Source organism: Lepisosteus oculatus, chromosome 9, assembly GCF_040954835.1.
Source record: "Lepisosteus oculatus isolate fLepOcu1 chromosome 9, fLepOcu1.hap2, whole genome shotgun sequence".
Lineage (NCBI taxonomy): Eukaryota > Metazoa > Chordata > Actinopteri > Semionotiformes > Lepisosteidae > Lepisosteus > Lepisosteus oculatus.
The window spans coordinates 10823525-10843921 of record NC_090704.1 but is presented as its reverse complement, the minus strand read 5'-3'; the positions used below and the strand labels follow the sequence as shown (position 1 = coordinate 10843921).

The 20397-nt window shown below is 37.3% G+C and overlaps 2 protein-coding genes across 4 annotated transcripts in view; both read right to left on the bottom strand.

Annotated features, from left to right (window-relative positions):
• Positions 1–20397, bottom strand: part of selenoj (selenoprotein J) — a 277040-nt gene that overhangs the window by 113468 nt on the left and 143175 nt on the right. The gene's annotated exons all lie outside the window — the stretch shown is intronic.
• ntng1a (netrin g1a) overlaps positions 11178–20397 on the bottom strand; it is a 118580-nt gene continuing 109360 nt past the window's right edge. For all 3 annotated transcript variants that reach the window (XM_069194124.1, XM_069194125.1, XM_015355668.2), the window contains one exon: positions 11178–12455. In XM_069194124.1, coding sequence (XP_069050225.1) covers positions 12211–12455 — 245 coding nt within the window. In that variant the 3' untranslated portion in view covers positions 11178–12210. The remainder of the gene's footprint in view (positions 12456–20397) is intronic.

Here is a 20397-nt window from a genome sequence, read left to right as displayed (position 1 = left end):
CTCATTCAGTCAGCACAATAATTCACTGCCTAATTTGGATAAACTCACACATACGTCCTGTTTATTTGAGCAGCTTTTGAAATTGCTTGTATGTTTATTTTCACTGCTGTTTGAGTGAGCTACCTTCTTTGATTTTTCCCAAAAGAAAAGAAAGTGAGAGAGAAGATCCTGAGGAGGTGCAAATACTCTGCTTCACAAACAGTCTCTGAAGCAGAGTTCTTCATACAGAATACCTCAGGCAAAAACCCTTTCCCTTTCCTCTCCCACTGAGTCATGCTATATTTACAGAATACAATAATTATCTATCTATGCTCATGCACAATTACCCTTTCATTATAATACAGATGTTTAGTCTGTTCATGTCTGTTTAAGTGTTAATAATATTTGTCTTTCCACAGCAGATTTTTTCCATCTAATTATGCTTTGGAGAAAACAATAAAAAGCCATTTTTACCATTGTTTATGTGCACAATAAAAGGGTGTTTTATATAAACTTTAATATAGTTTAGAGACTTACTAGTTATTACATGTAGGTTTTACTCAGCCATAAAGCAAATATGACCTCAAAGGATGTCTTTGGTTTCATTTTACTGTCCTTATCTGTTTAACCTAAATTTATACTTTTTGATGTCTGAGTTTCTACCTAAATCAGATTTTTACGTAACAAATAATCTTATTTTAGAGACTATTACTCATTTAAAATTCACAGATAGTTTCTATAAAATATATGAAATCCTTCAACCCTAGGTAAAAAAATGGAATCAAAGTCTTTCAAAAATACTACATTTTTACATTTTTTAAATAATGGCTTTTTAGTGTTATTGCCTCTTGTACAGTTTTTAACAATCCCACTGCACAGCTGAATGATCTGCAGACATTAGCCAAAAGATTTACTTTTTGCCTTCACAATTTATTCTACAAGCAATTAAGAATGTTTCTATTTTTATTCACATTTGCAATTTAATATCCTGGGGATATAACAAGTTTGCTTCTGAATTGTCAATAAAGAAGAAGTAATGCTTTTGCCTTCTGTGCTGTTTTTCTAACAATTACTATTTATAGTCTGGCTTATTCAAAATGTTTGTGCTTGTTGTTTCATTCTACAGTCATAATATCTTGGTTAAATTGGCCTTTTTCCATTTAAAATACTCAATTTCAACTATACAGCATGTGGTCTATTGCTATACTTGTAAGTGGTCAAACTATAGTTGAAAAATAGTGTCCTGAGGTACCTCGACAAATATTGAAATGTACTGGCTTTTTAAACCCACATATGGGAAATCCAAGTGAGACAATTGTTTCAAGATTGACTGGACTTAAGCTTTTGGGTGGATAGAAAATCGTCTCTGGATAATTCATGCAACATACAATTTATTGACCCGGAGGTTGGTGTTGTGCACCAAGCTACATGTGTAGATACTAGTTTAGTGTCTCATTAAAACCTGTTAGCATTCTTTTGTGTTAATGGAATACGTTCATGTCTGCTCCCAGGCAGCATTTTAAAATCTCCTTTGCAGAAAGGGAATCATACAAATTAAAAAGCAAATGAGCTGCATAATTTGCATTTTCTCTGTTTAAAAATCTCAATGTACACCATCAGATTTTGTATTTTTGTTAAATTTCACTATTTACTATTTCTTTAAGACTTGATGTAAAAACCTGATGACTGATTCCTAATGCATTCTACATTTTAGCCTCTGGGAAAAGCTAAAAACTTACAATAAACCACCATACTATAATGAAAGGCATTTCAAAATAGTAGGCTTTAAATAACTCCTATGGGTAAACTTAACAATGGATATTTACAGAACTCTTGCATATCGATTTTCATACTGAGTGACAGAATATGCTGTGGATTTTGTAGTGCCACAGCCACGAGGGTGGTGATGTGTCAGAACCCAAGAACAAGAGACCGATGAGTGGAAGAACACCCGAGGAGACCAGGGGTGACTTTCCCGAAAACGATGAATCTTAGAGACGAACGAGCAACTTTACGATGTATGTATGTAACGTACGTGCTACTTTTTTGTGTGCTACATTATAAATACATATTAGGCCCAATGATTTAACTAAAATAATGCATTACTGCATTTCATCATGAAAATCATATAATCTAGTCAAGTATAAAACCTAGCTTTTTAAAAAAATTATACGTACAATATTGTTACAGATTGGGGTTCTCTGGGCATGTGCCCTTGCCGCTCCCATACAAATACAAGTAGAGGAGAAAATACAGATCAAAGAAAGAAAACATAAACAGAACAAAAAAAACAATTAACTGCCAGCGGTAATGAGGAAAATATTTATGTTACCAAGTTATATATATAAAATGTTTTCCTTGCTTTAGCATTTTTCAAATTCTTTATGGAATTTAAATAAAATTTAAACTCCACTTCAAAAGTACTTAAAGAGGGAGTATTATTGGACAATTTGCATCAACAGCTAATTTTGTTTTAAATTAAATTCAGTTTATTGAAATGTAAAAGTGAAATACCTTTTAGGTAACTATGTACAGATCACATGCATACTCCAATATTTCCCTCTACCCCTCTGGTATGTTTGAGAGTGTGTATGTGGTACGAATGAAGTCTGAATGATACTTACCATTTTTGTTGTTTCCCTAAACTCACTGCAGTATTTTCCCCATTGGAGCATTGTATTGTGTTGATCAAGATGGCCACCAGTCACCTTTCCTGTTTGTAGTATCACACAAATGATCTTAAAGGGAAAGGTTACTAGTGAGCCATCTATAAATAACCGATGTAAGGTTAGTTGTTTTGTTTAAGTGAAAATATCACAGCTGCATGACTCTGTTAAAATTTAAAAGTTTTTTGGGGATGGTAAAATACTTTATTTTGGTCAAACTGCCTATCTCTGTTAAGAAAATGTGAGTGAGACCCTTTAAGAGGATGGTCCTTAGAAGAGGATGGGCTATAAAAGGGACTGGGAGAGCTCAGTATGGGGAGGGTACTCCTGTGAGGGGTTATTTTTTTTGTTATCCCTATTTTGATGGCAATAAATCCAGTTTTGTTTGCATTTGAAGACTGCTGTGTGGGAGTTTCTTTTCTTTTGAGCCAAATCTGGTCACTCGGCCAGTGACACTCAGGATGACTAATAAATGAATTACTGTATAAATGAATGTTCTTTTTCCAAATGTTTTCTTACATAGTACAATCAAATATAAAAATCCTTAAAATAAAATCTTAGTATTCTAAATTTCCAGAGAATTGTCATGACGTGAATTTAATGTGCTCTGTCTGGCGATCCTGCCATTAAGGTTGGCGCAGGAGATAACCAGTTTAAGAAGCGCTTAGTGTTTAACGAATGGGTCGGGGAGCATATAGATTACAAAGGATTTAATGTGCTACCTTAGTTATGATGGATTTTGGGAAACACTCGTAAATTAACGATAGATTTTAAGATCGAGTTTACGATGTTCTTAGCGCTACGATGCTTTTGGAAAACTCCCCCCGACTGATTGAGGGCTAATTGCTATGGGACAGAGGGAAAGTTAAAGGGAACTGGAAATGGAAATGGAAAGGTGATAATAAAATAATTGATAACTGGCTGGCGGGGGTTAATCAGCCCAGGCCGGACAGTAGCGGAAAAGAAAACATAAAAGGCTCAAACAAAACTGGCTGGCGGAGCAAGGAAGCCCCCAGCCAGTCAGCAAGAAAACAAACAATGTGAGGCGCAATGGCTTGGGAGATGCCAGTTCTCTGCGTCCCTGGTGATCAGTGTCAGGGTTGACATTCCTCCCTTAGAGAGTGCTCTAACCTTTCCTGAGATCTATGTTAGTCTGATGTCTGTATTAGCTCCTGGTGTGTATTGTTAGGACTTCTGGCCCCGTGCCTTCCTGGATTGTTTGTTTCTTGCGTGTCTGGATGGATGGATTTCCCGGCCTGGAGTTATGGACTGTACCCTGTGACTTCGTCTGGACTTGGATGCCTTGTTTATTCCCCTGAACACCGAATCACCAACCATCACTGAATTCCTGCACCTTTAATAAACCCAGGTGTGTTTTCCACAAGTCTGTCTCCTTCCTTTTCTGGGTAATGGTGCTCCGCATAGGGTCCAAATTTCAAACCTCTACGGGAAGCCGTGTCCTCCATTCTCAGAAAAAGAGCCTTCCATGACAATCAAAGAGAAAGGCTGGCATGGCAAAACGCTGGCCCCATGTACACTGCTCATGCCAGCCATGATTGAATCTGGGACCCTTGGCTTCGGGACGGAACCAGCCACTGAACTCCCAGAAGGAAAGGAAGCCTGGTTCTGAGAGGCAGCCCTCAAAATAGCCAGGAATGAATTCCGGCTAGCTCACAGGCTGATGCACTGGACAGGAAAAGGAAAAGCAGTCACCTCAGAGCACAGCTGTGCCTTGCCCAGGAGGCTTAATGTGTGAATGGATACCCAGGTGTCCTCTGGACCAACTGGGGGAGATGTATGTGAGGAATGGGAAAGGCAAAGGACACATCCTAAATTCTGTATCAGCTCTCAGAACCCTGGGTCAGCACAACTGCAAGGTTGCAGTCCCAGTCAGAGCCTGGGAACAAAAATCCTCTGTTAACAGAGAAATGCTCTCCAGACAGAGTGGACACAGGATGCTAGGCTCCCCAGGAAGGAACAGTTACCCAGACACCCCGGGAGAAAAGAGTGAGGAAGATAACAGCCCTGTTCAAGAAGACGAAGCCACCCCAAAGGAAAGCCGAAAGGGCAGCAGAAAAGAGGACAGACAAGAAAAACTGGAGTGCTAGGGCAGGACTCTTTGGGACATAAACAGAACAGGGTCCTGGATTACATATAGTAAGCTGCCTCCTGGAAGCAGGTTGGGAGTGCAGGGGAAGGAAGCCAGTAAGAAGGGGTCTAGGCTTCCAGGGCAGAGATCAACTTGGAGCTTAGATAGAGGACTGCACAGCAGAAGCTGTCCCCTATAGCAGGTTGGAACCATAGGGGAAGGAGGCCAGAAGAGAAGAGCTCAGGGTTCCAGGGCGATGGTCTGGAGCCGCAGTGCAGTCAGGAACTGGGTGTGGCAGTGCAGAGAGGATCCTAGAGTGGAGCTGGATCAAACTGGAACGGAGTGAGAGCAAAGTGGAGTCTTGCAGTGGAGTCAAGGCAGACTACTTCAGCGGCGAACAGTGAAGACGTCAGGGTCCTGCCCCAAGATATGAACCCTGGCGAATCAGCCCGTCAACAGAAATTGGGCAGCCTCGGCCTCAGAATGGAATCTTGTGCTGAGCTCCCAGGAAAAAAGGAGGACGCTCATGTATCTCAGTCTTGGAATGAGATCCTGTGCCGAGCCCCGACGGAGAACAGGAATTAGACTTTGAAGCAGAATCCTGGTGCCAATAACAAAAGACAGGGGTGCAGATGGGCTTAGGAATCTCTGAGAAGTTTCGGAGGCATCAGCCCGGAGAACTGGAGAACAGGCATGCAGGAGACAAAAGTGTTGACACACTTCGATGAAATGAAATAAAAACAAAGTGCAGAATTAAACACAGTAGTGCAGGCAAAGGGGGTGAAACAAACAATGATAAAGCATTGTTGAAGTAGCGCTTTGGTCTCAGAGAGAACCGGGAGTTGAATAATTACTAATTAATACAGGTTGGTGAAGGAAGATCTAGCCTGTGCAGCGAGCTCTGAAAAACCATGAGCCCTCGTGAGAATGTGAAGGTTTCCCAAGCCTAGAGATGCCGTACGGGTGTGATCGTAACCCATATACTGTAGTTACATTGGCACTTACTCACAACAATAAATTTCTAAAACAAATCTTTGTTAATTATACTGTATCTTAAAAAATATCTTTTCCAATTAATGACTTTATTTTACAAATGTTTTGGAATTTATTTTTTATAACTGACCTGGCTTGATATGGCCACCCTTGCAGGGGTGATAACTCAGAAATTCATGAACAAGCCTGACAAGAATAAAATGAAACCTACAGCATTTGTTCATAATTCAGAGGTTATAAGGACAACTTTATACAAGCATGTACCTAAAAATTACTGAACCGGCCTTGGATATAGCAAAGCCCTGTTCAAGGACATGTTAAGCTTTTGTTAGGCATTGGCCAATTTAAATTTAGCAAGACCAGACAGTGGTATCCAGGGTGACTTACACTTATACACAAACAATACAAATGGAGTATGTACAGTACAACATATGCTATACGATATGCATAAAAGTGTACAGTATATGTATACTGTATAAAAAGGTATACAATGACGGGAAGAGCAATTTTGTACAGTATGCAATGCCTATGTTGGTAATAAGACTCAAGACAAAGCCAAAGGAGCTGAATAGCCCAAAGTACATCCACAGACTGTACAAGGCTAGCTGTCATCTAGGGAGAGGAAAATAAAAGCACTTCTTAAATTAAAACCAAAAATCACATCTTCTATAAAAAAAAAACCACAAAAACTTCTATTTAGCATGCATCTGCAGTACCAGATAGTCTCATAGTGTTATACAGGATTCATAAATTGTAATAAAAACTGTGTGCAGAATGCAGTGGAGTACACAGACATTAACATGTATGAGTCCTAAAAATAACTAATTACAAACCCCCTTTTGATCAAATGATAAGAAAGATTGCTATCAAATCCATTGATAGTATGTTTTAAATATTTCACAGACTAATCTTGCTTCCACCCAGACAACTATCATCTGAAAGGTAATAAAGGAAAAGACAATCTCTTTTTCAGATTGTCTTTTCCTTTATTACAGATCTTTTTCAAATCTCTTTTTTATCAATAAATAGAAGCTTAATTGCAAGTAATCTCTCACACCATATGTCACCTGTAGGGTTGTTATATTTGTATTCACAACCTTTCCTGGGATTTGAATATAATTTTCTACTTCGCTGTTGCAGGAGTGCTTCCAGAGTCAGTGAAACAATTTTGTCTGGAGTACACTGGAACTCAGCCAAGACTTTCCAATACATAGATTATCTCATTTTTGGATACCGCAAAGAAACATCCTGATTTAATAGCGTTCATTTACTGTAATTTAAAGATCTATAAAGTGTTATTTAATATTTGCTAGAGCCTTGTGGTTGTCTATCAATACAAAATTGGTTATTATTTGTATTCAAAATTGCACATATCAGTTACATTTTAAAAATATCTCTTTCGTAATTTTTGTCACCAGAGACTTTGTTCTTGTTTTCATTTGTTAACCTCGCTCACTCAATATTTAAATGATTGCACATCATTTGTGTTGCAAATCATCCAAATGATGTAAGCATCGCCTTTTGTTTATCTGAGATTTCCTGTCATCCCTTTTCAAGTGGATGGCAGCACGAACCGATTTATAATTAGCAATCTCTTGGTGGATCCTTATACAGTCACTTGTTTCAGTGGACAAACTAAATAAAAAACTGGATACATATTGTATACTTTAGGCAATACACAAATTTGATACAGAGACTAGGGATATTACAGTCAAATCCAAAAGCATTGCTACAAATGTATTGACCTCTGGCCACTTCATCAGCCCACTGTAATTACATACATTATAGTTTAGCAGTTTCAGGAATGGAAAAATCTTACTGCAGCTAAAAAAAATGTTGTGAGTCTCTGTCTTACCTGCCTAGAATCTCTCCCTTGATAGTTGATAGTGTTTCTGAAGCTTTCCATTTCTCTGTGATGTGCTGTTGCTGTGTTGTGAGCACTTGTCTTACCTCCCGAGATCCTCTCCTTTCTTGATATTGTGTGTGTGAAGCTTTCCACTGTTCAGATCCATTGCGCTGTGTTGTGTTGTTGCTGTGTTGTGAGGCCCTGTCTTACAGTACCTGGCTAGATTATCTCCCTTTTTGATAGTGTTTCTGAAGCTTTCCATTGCTCAGATCCTTTGTCTTGGGTATTTGGATGTTGTAGCCAACGCAGTCAAATCCTAAGTACACATTGCTGCTCCTGGGTCTTGTCGCTGGACATCACAAAATAGGCACAGTGCAAGACATTGCATGCCGACATAACAGGTCCTTTGAGTGGAAACCTATAGAGGGCATTGCCAGTGGAGGTGGTGATAGCAGGGAATTGCTCACAAGAAATGGTGATTAAAATGGAGTGAAGGAGGATAGTTGTCTTTGAATTCTTCATTGAACGTGTCAATCCATTACCTTTGAGAACAGCTGACTGAGCTTTTTTACAACATATATTATGTAGATCTTTTTTTTACTGTAATATATGTAAAATTGCTATTTTTATCATCTTAGCCACTTTTTAGATCAATAAAAGTTCCACCTGGGATTTCTGCACCCCGGTTATGATGATAATGCTGCCATGATGGTGTTAATAATGTTACAAGGCAGAATACATAATGTAGACATTGTGCACCTAGGCCAGGACCCGTGGGATATACAGATTCATACAGTAGGTTGTGTTTTGCCCATGATTGTGGAATACGGAAGGTGCTGTTTTGTGATAGTGAAAGTCAAGGTCTCTGCTGGGAAAAATTTGGATATCTGTTAGAAAACCCCCTCATGCCATCTTTTGTTTTTATACATTTTGTTTGAATCTACTTCAAATTTTCATTCTTTGATCACTAAAACTTTTTGTCACTCCTCCATTTGTCTTGCAGTGCCGCAAGTTACTCCTACAGTACATAAATTCAGTCACTCAAATAAAAAAAGACTGTGGTGCACAAAAAGAAACATAAGACTTGTTTTTTTTTCTGCTGTAGGTAGCTAATCCATAATTGCAAACACTCAGTCATTGAATTTGTTAAAAAAAAAACACTCCATTAAAAATACTGAACTTCAGTTACAAAGTTTCTTCTAGTGTTCTGCGGTGTTCAAGTTAAAATATTTCAAATTATGGATGAACTGTCTTCAATTTGACAAGACCTACTACATAAACTTTGAACACAGCCTCTCAGTAAGGCATCAATACTTGTTAATATTTAATTTTCCCCCTCTGACAATGCATTCCATTGAAGCAAATCTTTACTGGATTGAGTTTAAGATAAATTGATTATAAATTACAAGGAAGCTAGCAACTTATTCAGGCATTCTTCCATTACAGTCCTTTTCAGGTGCATAAGGATTATACTTCCATTGGTGGTATTTTTAAAACATCAAAGAAAAGTATACGTTTGGTAATTTTCTTCAGTGTAATTGTTTTTTCTTTTCCTAATTGAAAATAATTTCATTTACTATTTTTAAATCTAAAGTACCATGAGACTTATGATCACTAGCAGTATGTAAATTTAGACCCATTGTTAAATGTTGAAAATGAATTCCCAGTGTGTATACATATAACTTGCATCCTACTTAATACAAGGAGAGACCTTATCTCCTGTATGATTTGTGGAAGAAGCTTGGAAATAAAGAAACAAGAAGTATCATAAACAGTTACCTCACACTTATCTAATTAGCAACTTAAACAAGTGGGAAGAAAATTAGACTTTAAAGTGTAACACGTATAAATGCAAATATACACAAACATTGCTCTTCTTCATCTTTTTAAAATGATTATATGATTGAGCTAGACATTTCATAATAGGGAAACTTATCTTGCAATAGTCCAGATGTTTGTACCATAGGACTACATTATATGAAAATGTATACCAACCTGTCAATTAAATCTGATCAATTTGTAAGTTATTGGAAGCATTTTTCCTAAAAAGCTTCATGGGTAGATCTGCTGAAATTCAGAGCTGTGCTGACCTTTAATGGTTTCAGATATGATCTTTTTACGTTCTATCTCTGATTGACTTACTTCAGTTTAAATAAGGTTTCTGAATTGAACAATGAACAGCTTGTGTCTTATTATCATTTGCTGACCACATGTAATTGAACTCCTGAACAATTTTCGGGAATGGTAAAATGATTACCAGGCATATGGTATTTTACTGTGATGCGGCTTAATGCAAATATTTAGTGACATGCCCCCCTAGTTCATATTGTTGATTATTAAAGTTATGTCTAAATAAGTTGGAATTTAAAAGCACTGAGTGTTACCAGACTTAGATGAGGATGGGCAGCACAGTAGCAGACTGGTTAGAATTGTTGCCTCACTGCACTGGGGGCCTGTGTTCAGTTTTTAGACAGTTTGTACAGTATGTTTTCCCCTTGTTGGTGTGGGTTTCTTCCTGGTGCTGCAGACTCCTCTTACAGTACAAGGACATACTGGTAAGTAAATTGGCTTCTGGGAAAACTGGCTATAGTGTGAATGTGTGTGTTTGTGTCTGTATGTACCCTGCCATGGTGTGGTGTCCCATCCAAGGTGTATGGTGCCTTGTGTCCATTGCTTCCAGGGATATGTCTCTGGCTCCCCCCACAACCCTGTATTGGATAAAGTGGTTACAAAATGGATGGATGGAGGTCAGTCACACCAACAGCATTAAATTTAGATGCTTAATGCATTTTGAACTGACATGTTTTGGCCAAGAAAAAAAGGGATTTAAATGACATTAAAAATACGCTTTTCATTCCTTGGTGCTGTCCTACTCAAAAAAGTTTTTTTATTTTTGATTTTCTATTTGTAGACACATTCATGGCTATATTATTTGGGCCATAATCTACTCTTCTGTTTTATGTGTTTGTTCTTTAAATTGAATGTGAACAAAAACAATTGATAATGGGATGTAACATGTAATTTTAGTAAAGAAACAATTGCAAAAAGAATAGTGGTAATGGGCAGGTTCAACTGCTTTCGAAAGAGGTGTCAATGCAGGTTCAGACTGATGAGCAACTTCAGCAAGGATAGTGGTGTCATATTGCAGGGCTACTGAAAGATACCAGTTATCAAAATTTATAAGGAGTGGAAAGATCAAAGTCAGTATCCTGGTGATGTACCTGTACCTCAACAAGACATAATCCTATCACTCCCTTTGCTAGATGTTTTTTTTTGAAAATGTAAAAACCTAAAATGCAATTGTGAATTCCAAAATGAGAATACATTTATTGGTATTGTATCAATCCTTTAAGCTAAATATAAGAATTCTGGTTTATTTTCAAAAAGAACAAAGAGAATTTCTCTTCACTGGTTATCTCTACTACAGTATGTATGCTATTTCTAAAAGGTATTACAATAAACAACTTAGCATAATTTATTATTGGTACTTATTTGGTGCTTAAATGCAATTGGAACTTGATTACATTGTTGGAATGTGTCTTTTTAAAACCTTTTTAACATTTTATTTTGTCTGTTCAAAACAAATAATAGGAAACACTTATTATAGATCTTTTTTATTCACTTAAACTTTCCAGTGTTAAAGCAACAAGAAAACATTTAGAATGTCCTTTGGTGGAATTTTATTACACTTTAGTATATATGTAAACTGATATTCTTTGATGCCAGCACGTTGCCAATACAGAGGAATCTCTGTACAACCAAAATAAAACCAAAAATAAAACATTTCTTCTATCCTTTTTTTTTCGATTAAATATTTTAACAAGTTGCCTTTTAACACAATATAGGCAATGATACAAAAAGAAAAAATCTACATATTACTTTTTGTTTTTCAAGAAAATAACTGCATTTTATACAAAAAAAGATTAAATACACTGATGTTTTTCATAACCACTTTTTTTTTCAGGTGAACACCAGGATCATAGAGGATCTAGTGCTTCTAAGATATACAAGAGTATGATTGACTTGACTTGCTTTTTTGAGGGGCGGGGTCGGGGGGCAGGGGTTATTACACATGTGCGTCACTAACATCAGACATGAAATCTTTCAACCAACGAGGGTTACAGAGCAACGTTCACAAAAGCACAGGTTATAAGGGACTGAAGGAGTTGGGACAGGAACAGGTCAAAAGTGGCAGTCTGAATGGATTTCCTTATATCCACAATGCACTGACAGCAAAGAATGCTTCCATTTTGTTGGTCCACCCAAACTGGACAGTTCTATATTGCACCGCATCAGACTGATCAATAGCAATCCAGCTCACATTTTCTCTAAAGCATCCCAGTGTGTCTCTGCAGCTTGCATTGTGATCGCCGTTGAGTACTGCAGCTGCCATTGTCTTGGTGAGGCTGAAGGAAAAGCAGTCTGTGGACTTCAGAGCCTCTCCAGGAGAATAGTATCTATTATGGCTTAGTTCACTGGTCTCCGGATGTCTGTCAGCTTTATAAAGCAAAAGCTCAGTTTATATATGTATTGTTTTATCCTTTTAATTTGTCAAATATTTGCTTTCGTTTTGACACATTCCTTATCAATAGCCTGGTTCTGAAGCTGGTGGACTGCTCTGAAGCTTTTTTTGCCCCCTAAAGAGTTAGATGACAACAGACTCCTTGCAGCAGTGCAGCCAGAAGCAGCAGTAGTAGGTAGTAATGAGGAGGGGTTAGCACTTTCTGGCCAGAGTTTGAACCACTGCAGCCTCCGGGCTCTTTTTCACATTTCTGCTTCTCGCACAGAAGGCCAGTGTAACCTGTGGGGCAGTGGCACCGGAGGTTGTTATGACACACTCCTCCATTCTGACAGCGGAGGAGCTCGTTGTCACACACCCGAGCTGTAGGGATAAACAGATTTAGGGAAAGGTGAGTGCTACAAAAGTGGTATTTTAAGCTGAACTAATATTTAAAAGTACTAAAGATATATTTTTTTGGCTTATATTATGCCAATTAAAATGAAATAAAAATGCACAATGGTTTTCTGTTTAGTTTTAAGAACTAGACTATGTTTCTCAGGAAAGTGTCCTTTAGTTAATTTGACTAGAAACATAATCTAAAATGAGTAAGTATGTCCCTACATACTTATTAAATAAGTGCTCTTTAAATTCAAACCTATAGTATACGAGTATTTATATACTCTGGAAATTATTTACGGTAAATAAACCATACTCTTCAGTGTTTTCTACTGATAGACTCTGTAAGGAGGTAAACAATGATTTTTCATAAGTGTCTTTTCCCCCACATGCAGTGAAGCCACAGATCCCATTAGCATTAGTGTAAATGGATGGAAATTCTGGTTCCTTCCAAGTGAGGAAATATCCATTACCAGTGGGTTTCTTTATCCTGGGAACAGACTTTGATCAGAAACTTTCACAATTCACTGTATATACATACATATATGGGTAGTCTTCCATGTCTCCTTGCTGAAACAGTGTAAAAAAATATACATTTTTTTATCTCTTTCCCAATCAGTTGCCACACAGATGGACATAAAGTAAAGGCTGTATTTGTCCTGAAGGGAACCAGGTATGTGACAAACAACCTGTTTTACTGTACCATAACAGGCTGGGGACAATAGCAGTCACTTCTGGAATTCAATTCCCAGATTGGAATAAGGACCATAACTGAGAAGCCAAATGAAAGGACATAATATTTATGCCAAAACATCTTGAGGTTCAAAGAGGAGTCTTTACCAAGATATCAACTGCAGTATTGCTTTCTTTCTCAGGAGACTATGGTAAGAGTTTCCTTCAAAAATCTAAATGAGAAAAGACGCCCTCTAAATAAGAGTCTGAAAGTCTTTGTCTGAAAAGGTGATATGACTGTGCAATACAATTTAACTCTACTGGGGGTCTTCCCCTGTGGAAAAAATTTTGAGCAACTTTCAGGAAAAAAAAGTGAAATAAACAGGCTGCTTTCTATTTTACTCGCCAGTAGATATCATAAATATTGAAACTGAAGTTGTTGTGAGCTAAATTGATGAAGCACTGGTGGAACGTAGGGTGCAAGTTACACTGTAATACAATTTTAGATTCATAAGGAATTGCCTCTCAATGGCCAACCTTTTAGCTTCAAGCTCGCTGGACTAAGGTGCTGAAGCCAGCCATGAACCTGGGACAGGAACATGAGTAACCAAAGTTACCAGCAGCAGTCACAGTATTTTATATCTTTACACTATATCTTTATATTGCACATCATTGTATGATATACCTGGAAGTAGGATATGGTCAATTATACCACATATGTTTGGCTAAAATGTGGCATGGTGGTGGTGTGGTTAGTATTGCAGACTCGGAGAGCTTGGGGTACCTTCTCTTGCTCAAGAACTGCAAGTATAATGGAAATGATGAGAACCTCATTCCATTCTTTTTTTAGATGTTGTGAATCAAATGATAAAGTCTCACAATATAATCCTATTTTTCAAAACATATACAGTACATCTAAATACAGAAGCTGTGAGTACACAGGCAAGCAAACAGTGTAAGTGGACAGCAAGTATGAATTATATTGCATATATGTATATACAGTATACTGTATGTGAATGTGCCTATAGTAATTTTGGTATAGAATATCTATTCAGAAATTGCACGTAGAGCAGGAAAACCTACTGTAATAGTAAAGGATATTAATAAGCTTCTGTGTATGAGAAGAAGAAATATAAGGAACCACTATAGTTTAATATATTGGATAATGAGAGCACTTTTAGGTGAAGATGAAGACTGTATAATGCTGAAGTGTGAAACATTTTGCACATTATTTTTGGTTGTGAAAACCTTCATTCATGCTACACGTAAAGCAGATTATAGACTCACTAGAGTGTAAAACTAATACCTTGGTGGCTTCTTGTCTAATTTTACAAGGAGATGAGTAAAACCAATGTGGCTGAAGCTTTGAAGGAACATGAACGTTTCTGAAATGAAAATGTCTTCTACAAGCATTTATTTTTTATAGAATTCCAACAGATGTCCCTTCGGTGCTTGTTTACTGCTGCTCAGTGTCAGGACTGTGCATTACTACCATAAAGTTACCTATTATTCAAACTGCTCTACTACAAATTTTGGTCCTGACCAACATTTCTAATAATATGGTGAAACTAGTGTATGTTATTTATTCAATTGATTTACAATATCAAAAACATTTTAACCAGTGGAAGGTGATGCATACAATGAAAATTCAAAGTCATGAATCTTTTAAAAACATTCAGTATTTGTATGTGCACAATCATTACTTCATAATCTTCCAACTAAATGCACTGATGACAAGACCTGTATATCCCACTAGTTTGATGATGGGCATGTTTTTGATTTTTTTAGTTTACTCTTTAACTTAACTAGGGGGGCAGTATCATTATACTTTATGATAATTACATTTGCTCTGAATATTTATGCATTGGTATAACTATTAAAATAATCGCCCACCTGGTCTATTCATAAAACCCTTATGAATACTACAGTATCTATTGCATTTACTTGCAGTAGGGCACTAGGAATATTTGCAGTCAGTAAGAAATTGCCCAATCTAAAAAGAAGGAATAGAATCTACGATATGTTTATTTTTCTATGATGAAAAGATTTCATATGAGTTTTTCAGCTTTTATAATGCCCTTTTTTGCCATTTTGACATACTCTATGCATTTAAAATGAACAACAAGTTGAAAGCTAAATACTCGGCACAACAGGGACAGGGTTGCTGCTGTTTAAAACACTGTTTTAAGGACATCAAATTCAATCCCATTCAATTCCCTTTGAGAAAGTTCTCTTTCAACAGCCACTTGTATATAGTGATGAAGAGTTAGAAACATTCATTTTTTCTCAGCCCGTATCCTTTCACAGTACTTTGCCTTGAAATTCAAAACAACAAAGAACGAGGAAATATGTAATGCAATACACTTTATCTATTATTCATTGGACCATGTATTCTTCCTCAAACATGATAATTCCTACATGCAAGTAAACACAAAACTGTGATAAAGTCCAATTCAATAAAACTGAGCATTTGTGTGGAAAAATAAAAGACAGATAAACCGTTTAAAAACAGAAGGAAGAATGAAATGACATTTGGCATCAACTGAGACTTGTAATATTAAAGGGGAAAAAATAGGAAAATACTCTTATTAAAGGGCAGTAATAAATTAAATATGAAAGACATTAGAAAAAAAAGATTTGGTTCCTAGTACCAGAAATCCCTGTGATATTGCAATCTCTTGGAAATGCTTGCAGCATCTGTACAACTTAATTAAAATTAAATATGTGTAAAATAACATTTTACCCAGAGCATTTGACTTTAATTAAGGCATAGGCAAAACTTTATTAATTATATATCGGTTTCCCCTTTTGTCAGTCCCCCCACCATCATCTTTGCCCTTTTGCAAAAACGGAAATTGCAATAGGCATTATTAAGTTTGCCCCGAAGAGAGAAGGTAGCAAGAATTACAATGTTCCAAAAAAGTTGAAATTAATACATTTTGAAAAATGAATTAAGACATATGTTTGACACTAACGATTTGACATGTTTGCCAGACACCAAATACTTTGGATTAAATTTAATAATTTGCTCTCTGCCTGGTGGGGTACAGTTTTGTTGCTAGCCTTAGATTAGTTGAGCTATTTCTTCAATTCTAAATATACAGAAAGAGGGTTAGGAGGTTAGTATCCACTGGCACTCATAATAGATACATTTTCCAATGGTCTGCTGACAGTTACATTGAGTGGTGTCATTGCAATAAGACACTGCAGGTATAAAAGAATGAAGTTCAATTTCCCTCATGTGGAGACATGTGGCTGTGTGGCCTGTTTTTTTTTTTGCCCCACAGAACCACATATGCGTGGGATGGTGCAGTATAATTTTACAATCAAGGAATAAGTAAAGCAAAAGTGTTAACAAGCAAGTCGAACCATTAAAGCATCAGGATGAACTGGTGTTTTAGAACTCAGTTGGGAAAAGAACCAGAAGGCACAGTGGTCCCCCTGGGATCAGGTAGGTCAGCGCTGGTGTAAAGTAAGCACCAGTTATTTTTTTAAAGAATATACAAGATAAAGTCATTATAAGTTATATTTATCAGTTGAAACACTTTCTGTAAGAAACAATACTGTAAGTAAGATAAATTGTAATATACTGTAAGTGGGGCTGGCAAGAAATAGGTTTGCATTTGCTTTTGCAGTGGCATTAGCTGTTCCAAAAGTTTTCAGAGCCCCTCTTAGTTCTGTGCAGTTTACACAGTTTGATTTGCCTCAACTGATATAAGAGGCATGCACAGAGCTGGCAGATTGAAAGCTTGATTCATTACTCCAGGGAAACTTCACAAGGCTCCCTGTCCTCTTCGCAAGACAACACAGTTTGCATACACTGACTCTTGATGTGCCGCTTTTAAAAACAAATGTTTTAGTTTGGTGTGGTGAATATATTAGAAAAAAAGTCTCACTTGATGAAAAAGGGAGAAAGAATATGTCTATTTTTAGTAGATGGCAAAATGCTATACAGTGCTCAGTGAACATCTGGAACAGGATAAGAAACTACAACAAAATATCCTGTCACATTTGGAAAGATGACAGTGACTACCCTTTCAGAAATGCTTTTGAAAAATGTTAAAAGGTTATCAGGTGTGAAGCAATACATGTTTCCCTGATATTAGTCTTTCTTCTGGAAAACAATAACTCTGGTTTTGTCCTGATTGACTCTAAGTGCCCTAGCCTCACAATACTGTTCTGGCAGTACAAGGCTCTACTGCAGTCCTGTTTTGTGGGTGACAGGAGACCTTTGTGTTTGTGACTTAAGAGATGGAAACATTCTAGAAGAACAAAACAAATGGTGGAAACACACTCATGCCCTCTGTCAATCTGTACAACAGACTTGGACCATAAGCAGATATCAGATCAATCAAGCTGATCAAATCTTATCCTGCCATTTTACTCAGTTCAGGGTACTTGTTTTGAAAACAGCAGGAGAAATATTTTAAATCATTTTAATACAGGTCACAAAGTATTATGCAATGATGACTATTGAATGATATGGGATGATTTCCCAGAGTGAATGGCCATTCCTTAATGAGTCTATGCTAAAACGTAAGATTATCAGCAATAATTTGCTGCAATCCTATATCTTTACAGTATGAATGGCTGTGAAAACAACAGCTTAATCATAGAGCAACTGGGATGAAATAATTTAAACTCAAGAGCATAAGACCTCCTTGAAAAGAAATACATTACATCAATAAAAAACTTTTACTTTTTCATTTTTGCTCTTTGCTTACTGGACTCATTTGTGATGTGACAGTCTGCATGTGTTGGCACTTTCAAATTCACAATGAATAGATTTATTGAAATGCATTCTGTGCACTTACAGTACAGTACGATCAGAGGTAACAGAAAAGGCTCTATTTCAGAGCACTCAACATCCTGGAAATTAAAGTAATATGAGGTTGTATTTTTCCTTTTTTACTTAAGTTTTAGCTATATACAGTATATACAAAACAAAATTCCCATATCCAAACCTCACATATTTTAGATGGACCTGTCAAAGACAAGTTCAGATTGGCCCAGTGATAGCACTGCTTTGTTTTAACAACCTCTCACTTCATATTAGTATGCTAGGAAAAATGTACAGTGACTCCAGAGGGCATATGAATCTCATCATGCTGGATTTTTTCATTTGATTTTGTCCACCAAGAACCCAAGTATTTTTATAAGGTAAGTGCAGGAAAATTGAGGTTACAGGAGCTCATGAATATATTCCACAACATTCATAGTTAAATCCCCATATTCAAAGGCAAGTGAACATATATTTTGAAGGCCGTAAGTACTATACCATACTTTTACTCAAATACAAAATTCCTGTTTACTCCAATTATTTCTATATTTATAAAGCAATATCAGTTTCTGTTTAAAAAGAGTTTTTTTGGTAATTTTGTTTTATCCTCGCATTTTATTTTCATTTAGAATTCACAGTCGCATATCAACCTAATTTGCAGTTCCATACCTGTGTTGATATAAGAAAATAAGACACTTGCATCTTTCAAGATGAAGGCTGCTGAGGTCATTTCTGTTTGCATTGTGAATTCAGAATGGGAGCAACTATTCTTTGATGTTAACTAATTTGAAAAAATTGGAGCAGTTCTTCCTAATAATCTCCTGGTGATGTTACCCCTACTTACTTCATCTTATGCCATCAATTTAGGAACCTGTTGAGCAAGCAATGGTTACTGTGAGATGGAAAGAATATACAGTACATGGAAAGAAATCTAGATGATTGCTTGAAAGCCACTTCACTGCTGAAGAAAAAAAATCTTCTGTAACAGGGGTCTATGAGCCTGTTACAAAGTGGTATAATCCACTGGAAAAAGGATAGTGCTGAATTCTTCCACAGTGGGAGACCTGTCTATTGGTATAATGGAATTCACTGTTGCCTGAGGAAGTGCTGTATGTAAGAGCTGGGAGATTCCACACACCACACACACAGTACTGCACATGACTTCTACATCTGTATTCACATGGTTTATGGATAGTTAAATGTATAACGAACAAGTAACAGGTTTACTCCATGCTGAAAAGAGAGGAAAGTAAACAACGTTTCGGCTGTGGAGCCTTCTTTGGGTGTAAGAAAGATAGGACAGTCAGCAAAGATAATATAGCATAGGAGAACAAGCCAGGAGAGAGGAGGAGGCGGGAGCAGGGGAGAGGCAGAGTGGCCAATCAAGTGGTGCGAGGTCGAGAGAGGTGAGGAGAGGTGTGAAACAAAACCTACAAATGAATTTGAAGACAACAAGTCTGTCGTTGAGAGAAGGGGGAAGGTGTGAACCAAGTTTTCTGGATAATTTTAGTTTTTGATGTCTTTCTGCTATAGGAGTTAAGAAACCCTACTTTGAGAACGTAGACAAGAGATCAGAGTGATCATGGCCATTGGAGGTGAAATGAGAAACTATGGGCTTGGAGAAATTTTTAATCTTCACAGCACTAACATGTTATCTGAAGCGGTCTCAGAGTCTCCTTCTTGTTTCCATAATGTAGATGGCTGGGCATTTACGGCAAGAGATACAATAAATAAGGTTGCTGGAGGTACAAGATCAGGATGACCCGACCTAACAACCACATCCCTTTGGTGCTTCCCTACCACCCTAACACACTTTCTATGCCTAGGACTGTTAATGACCACTTTCCTATCCTACAGAATGACCCGTCCTTTGGGGCTCTGTTTTCTGACAACCCTATCATCTCATATTGTCGACCACCTAATCTGCGTAATCTTCTTGTTCAAAGGTCCCTTGACCGCCCGCAGCAATCATCCACACCAGGCACTTTCCCCTGCAACAGAGCTCAATGTATCACCTGCAAGTAGATATCTAACACCACACTTATTCAAGGCCCCCCAGGACAATTCCGGATCACTCAGATGACATCTTGTACCTCCAGCAACCTTATTTACTGTATCTCTTGCAGTAAATGCCCAGCCATCTACACTGTGGAAACAGGAAGGAGACTAGGAGACTGCTTCAGAGAACATGTTAGGGCTGTGAAGATTAAAGATTTCTCCAAGCCCATAATTTCTCATTTCACCTCTGATGGCCATGATCACACTGATCTCTCTGTCTGTGTTCTCAAAGTAGGGTTTCTTAACTCCTTTAGCAGAAAAACATCAGAAACTAAAATTATCCTGAAACTTGGTTCACGTCCCCCTTCTCTCAATGCCAGACTTGTTTTCTTCCAATTCTCTCTATTCATTTGTAGGTTTCGTTTCAAACCTCTCCTCACCTCTCTCGAACCGGCACCACTTGATTGGCCACTCTGC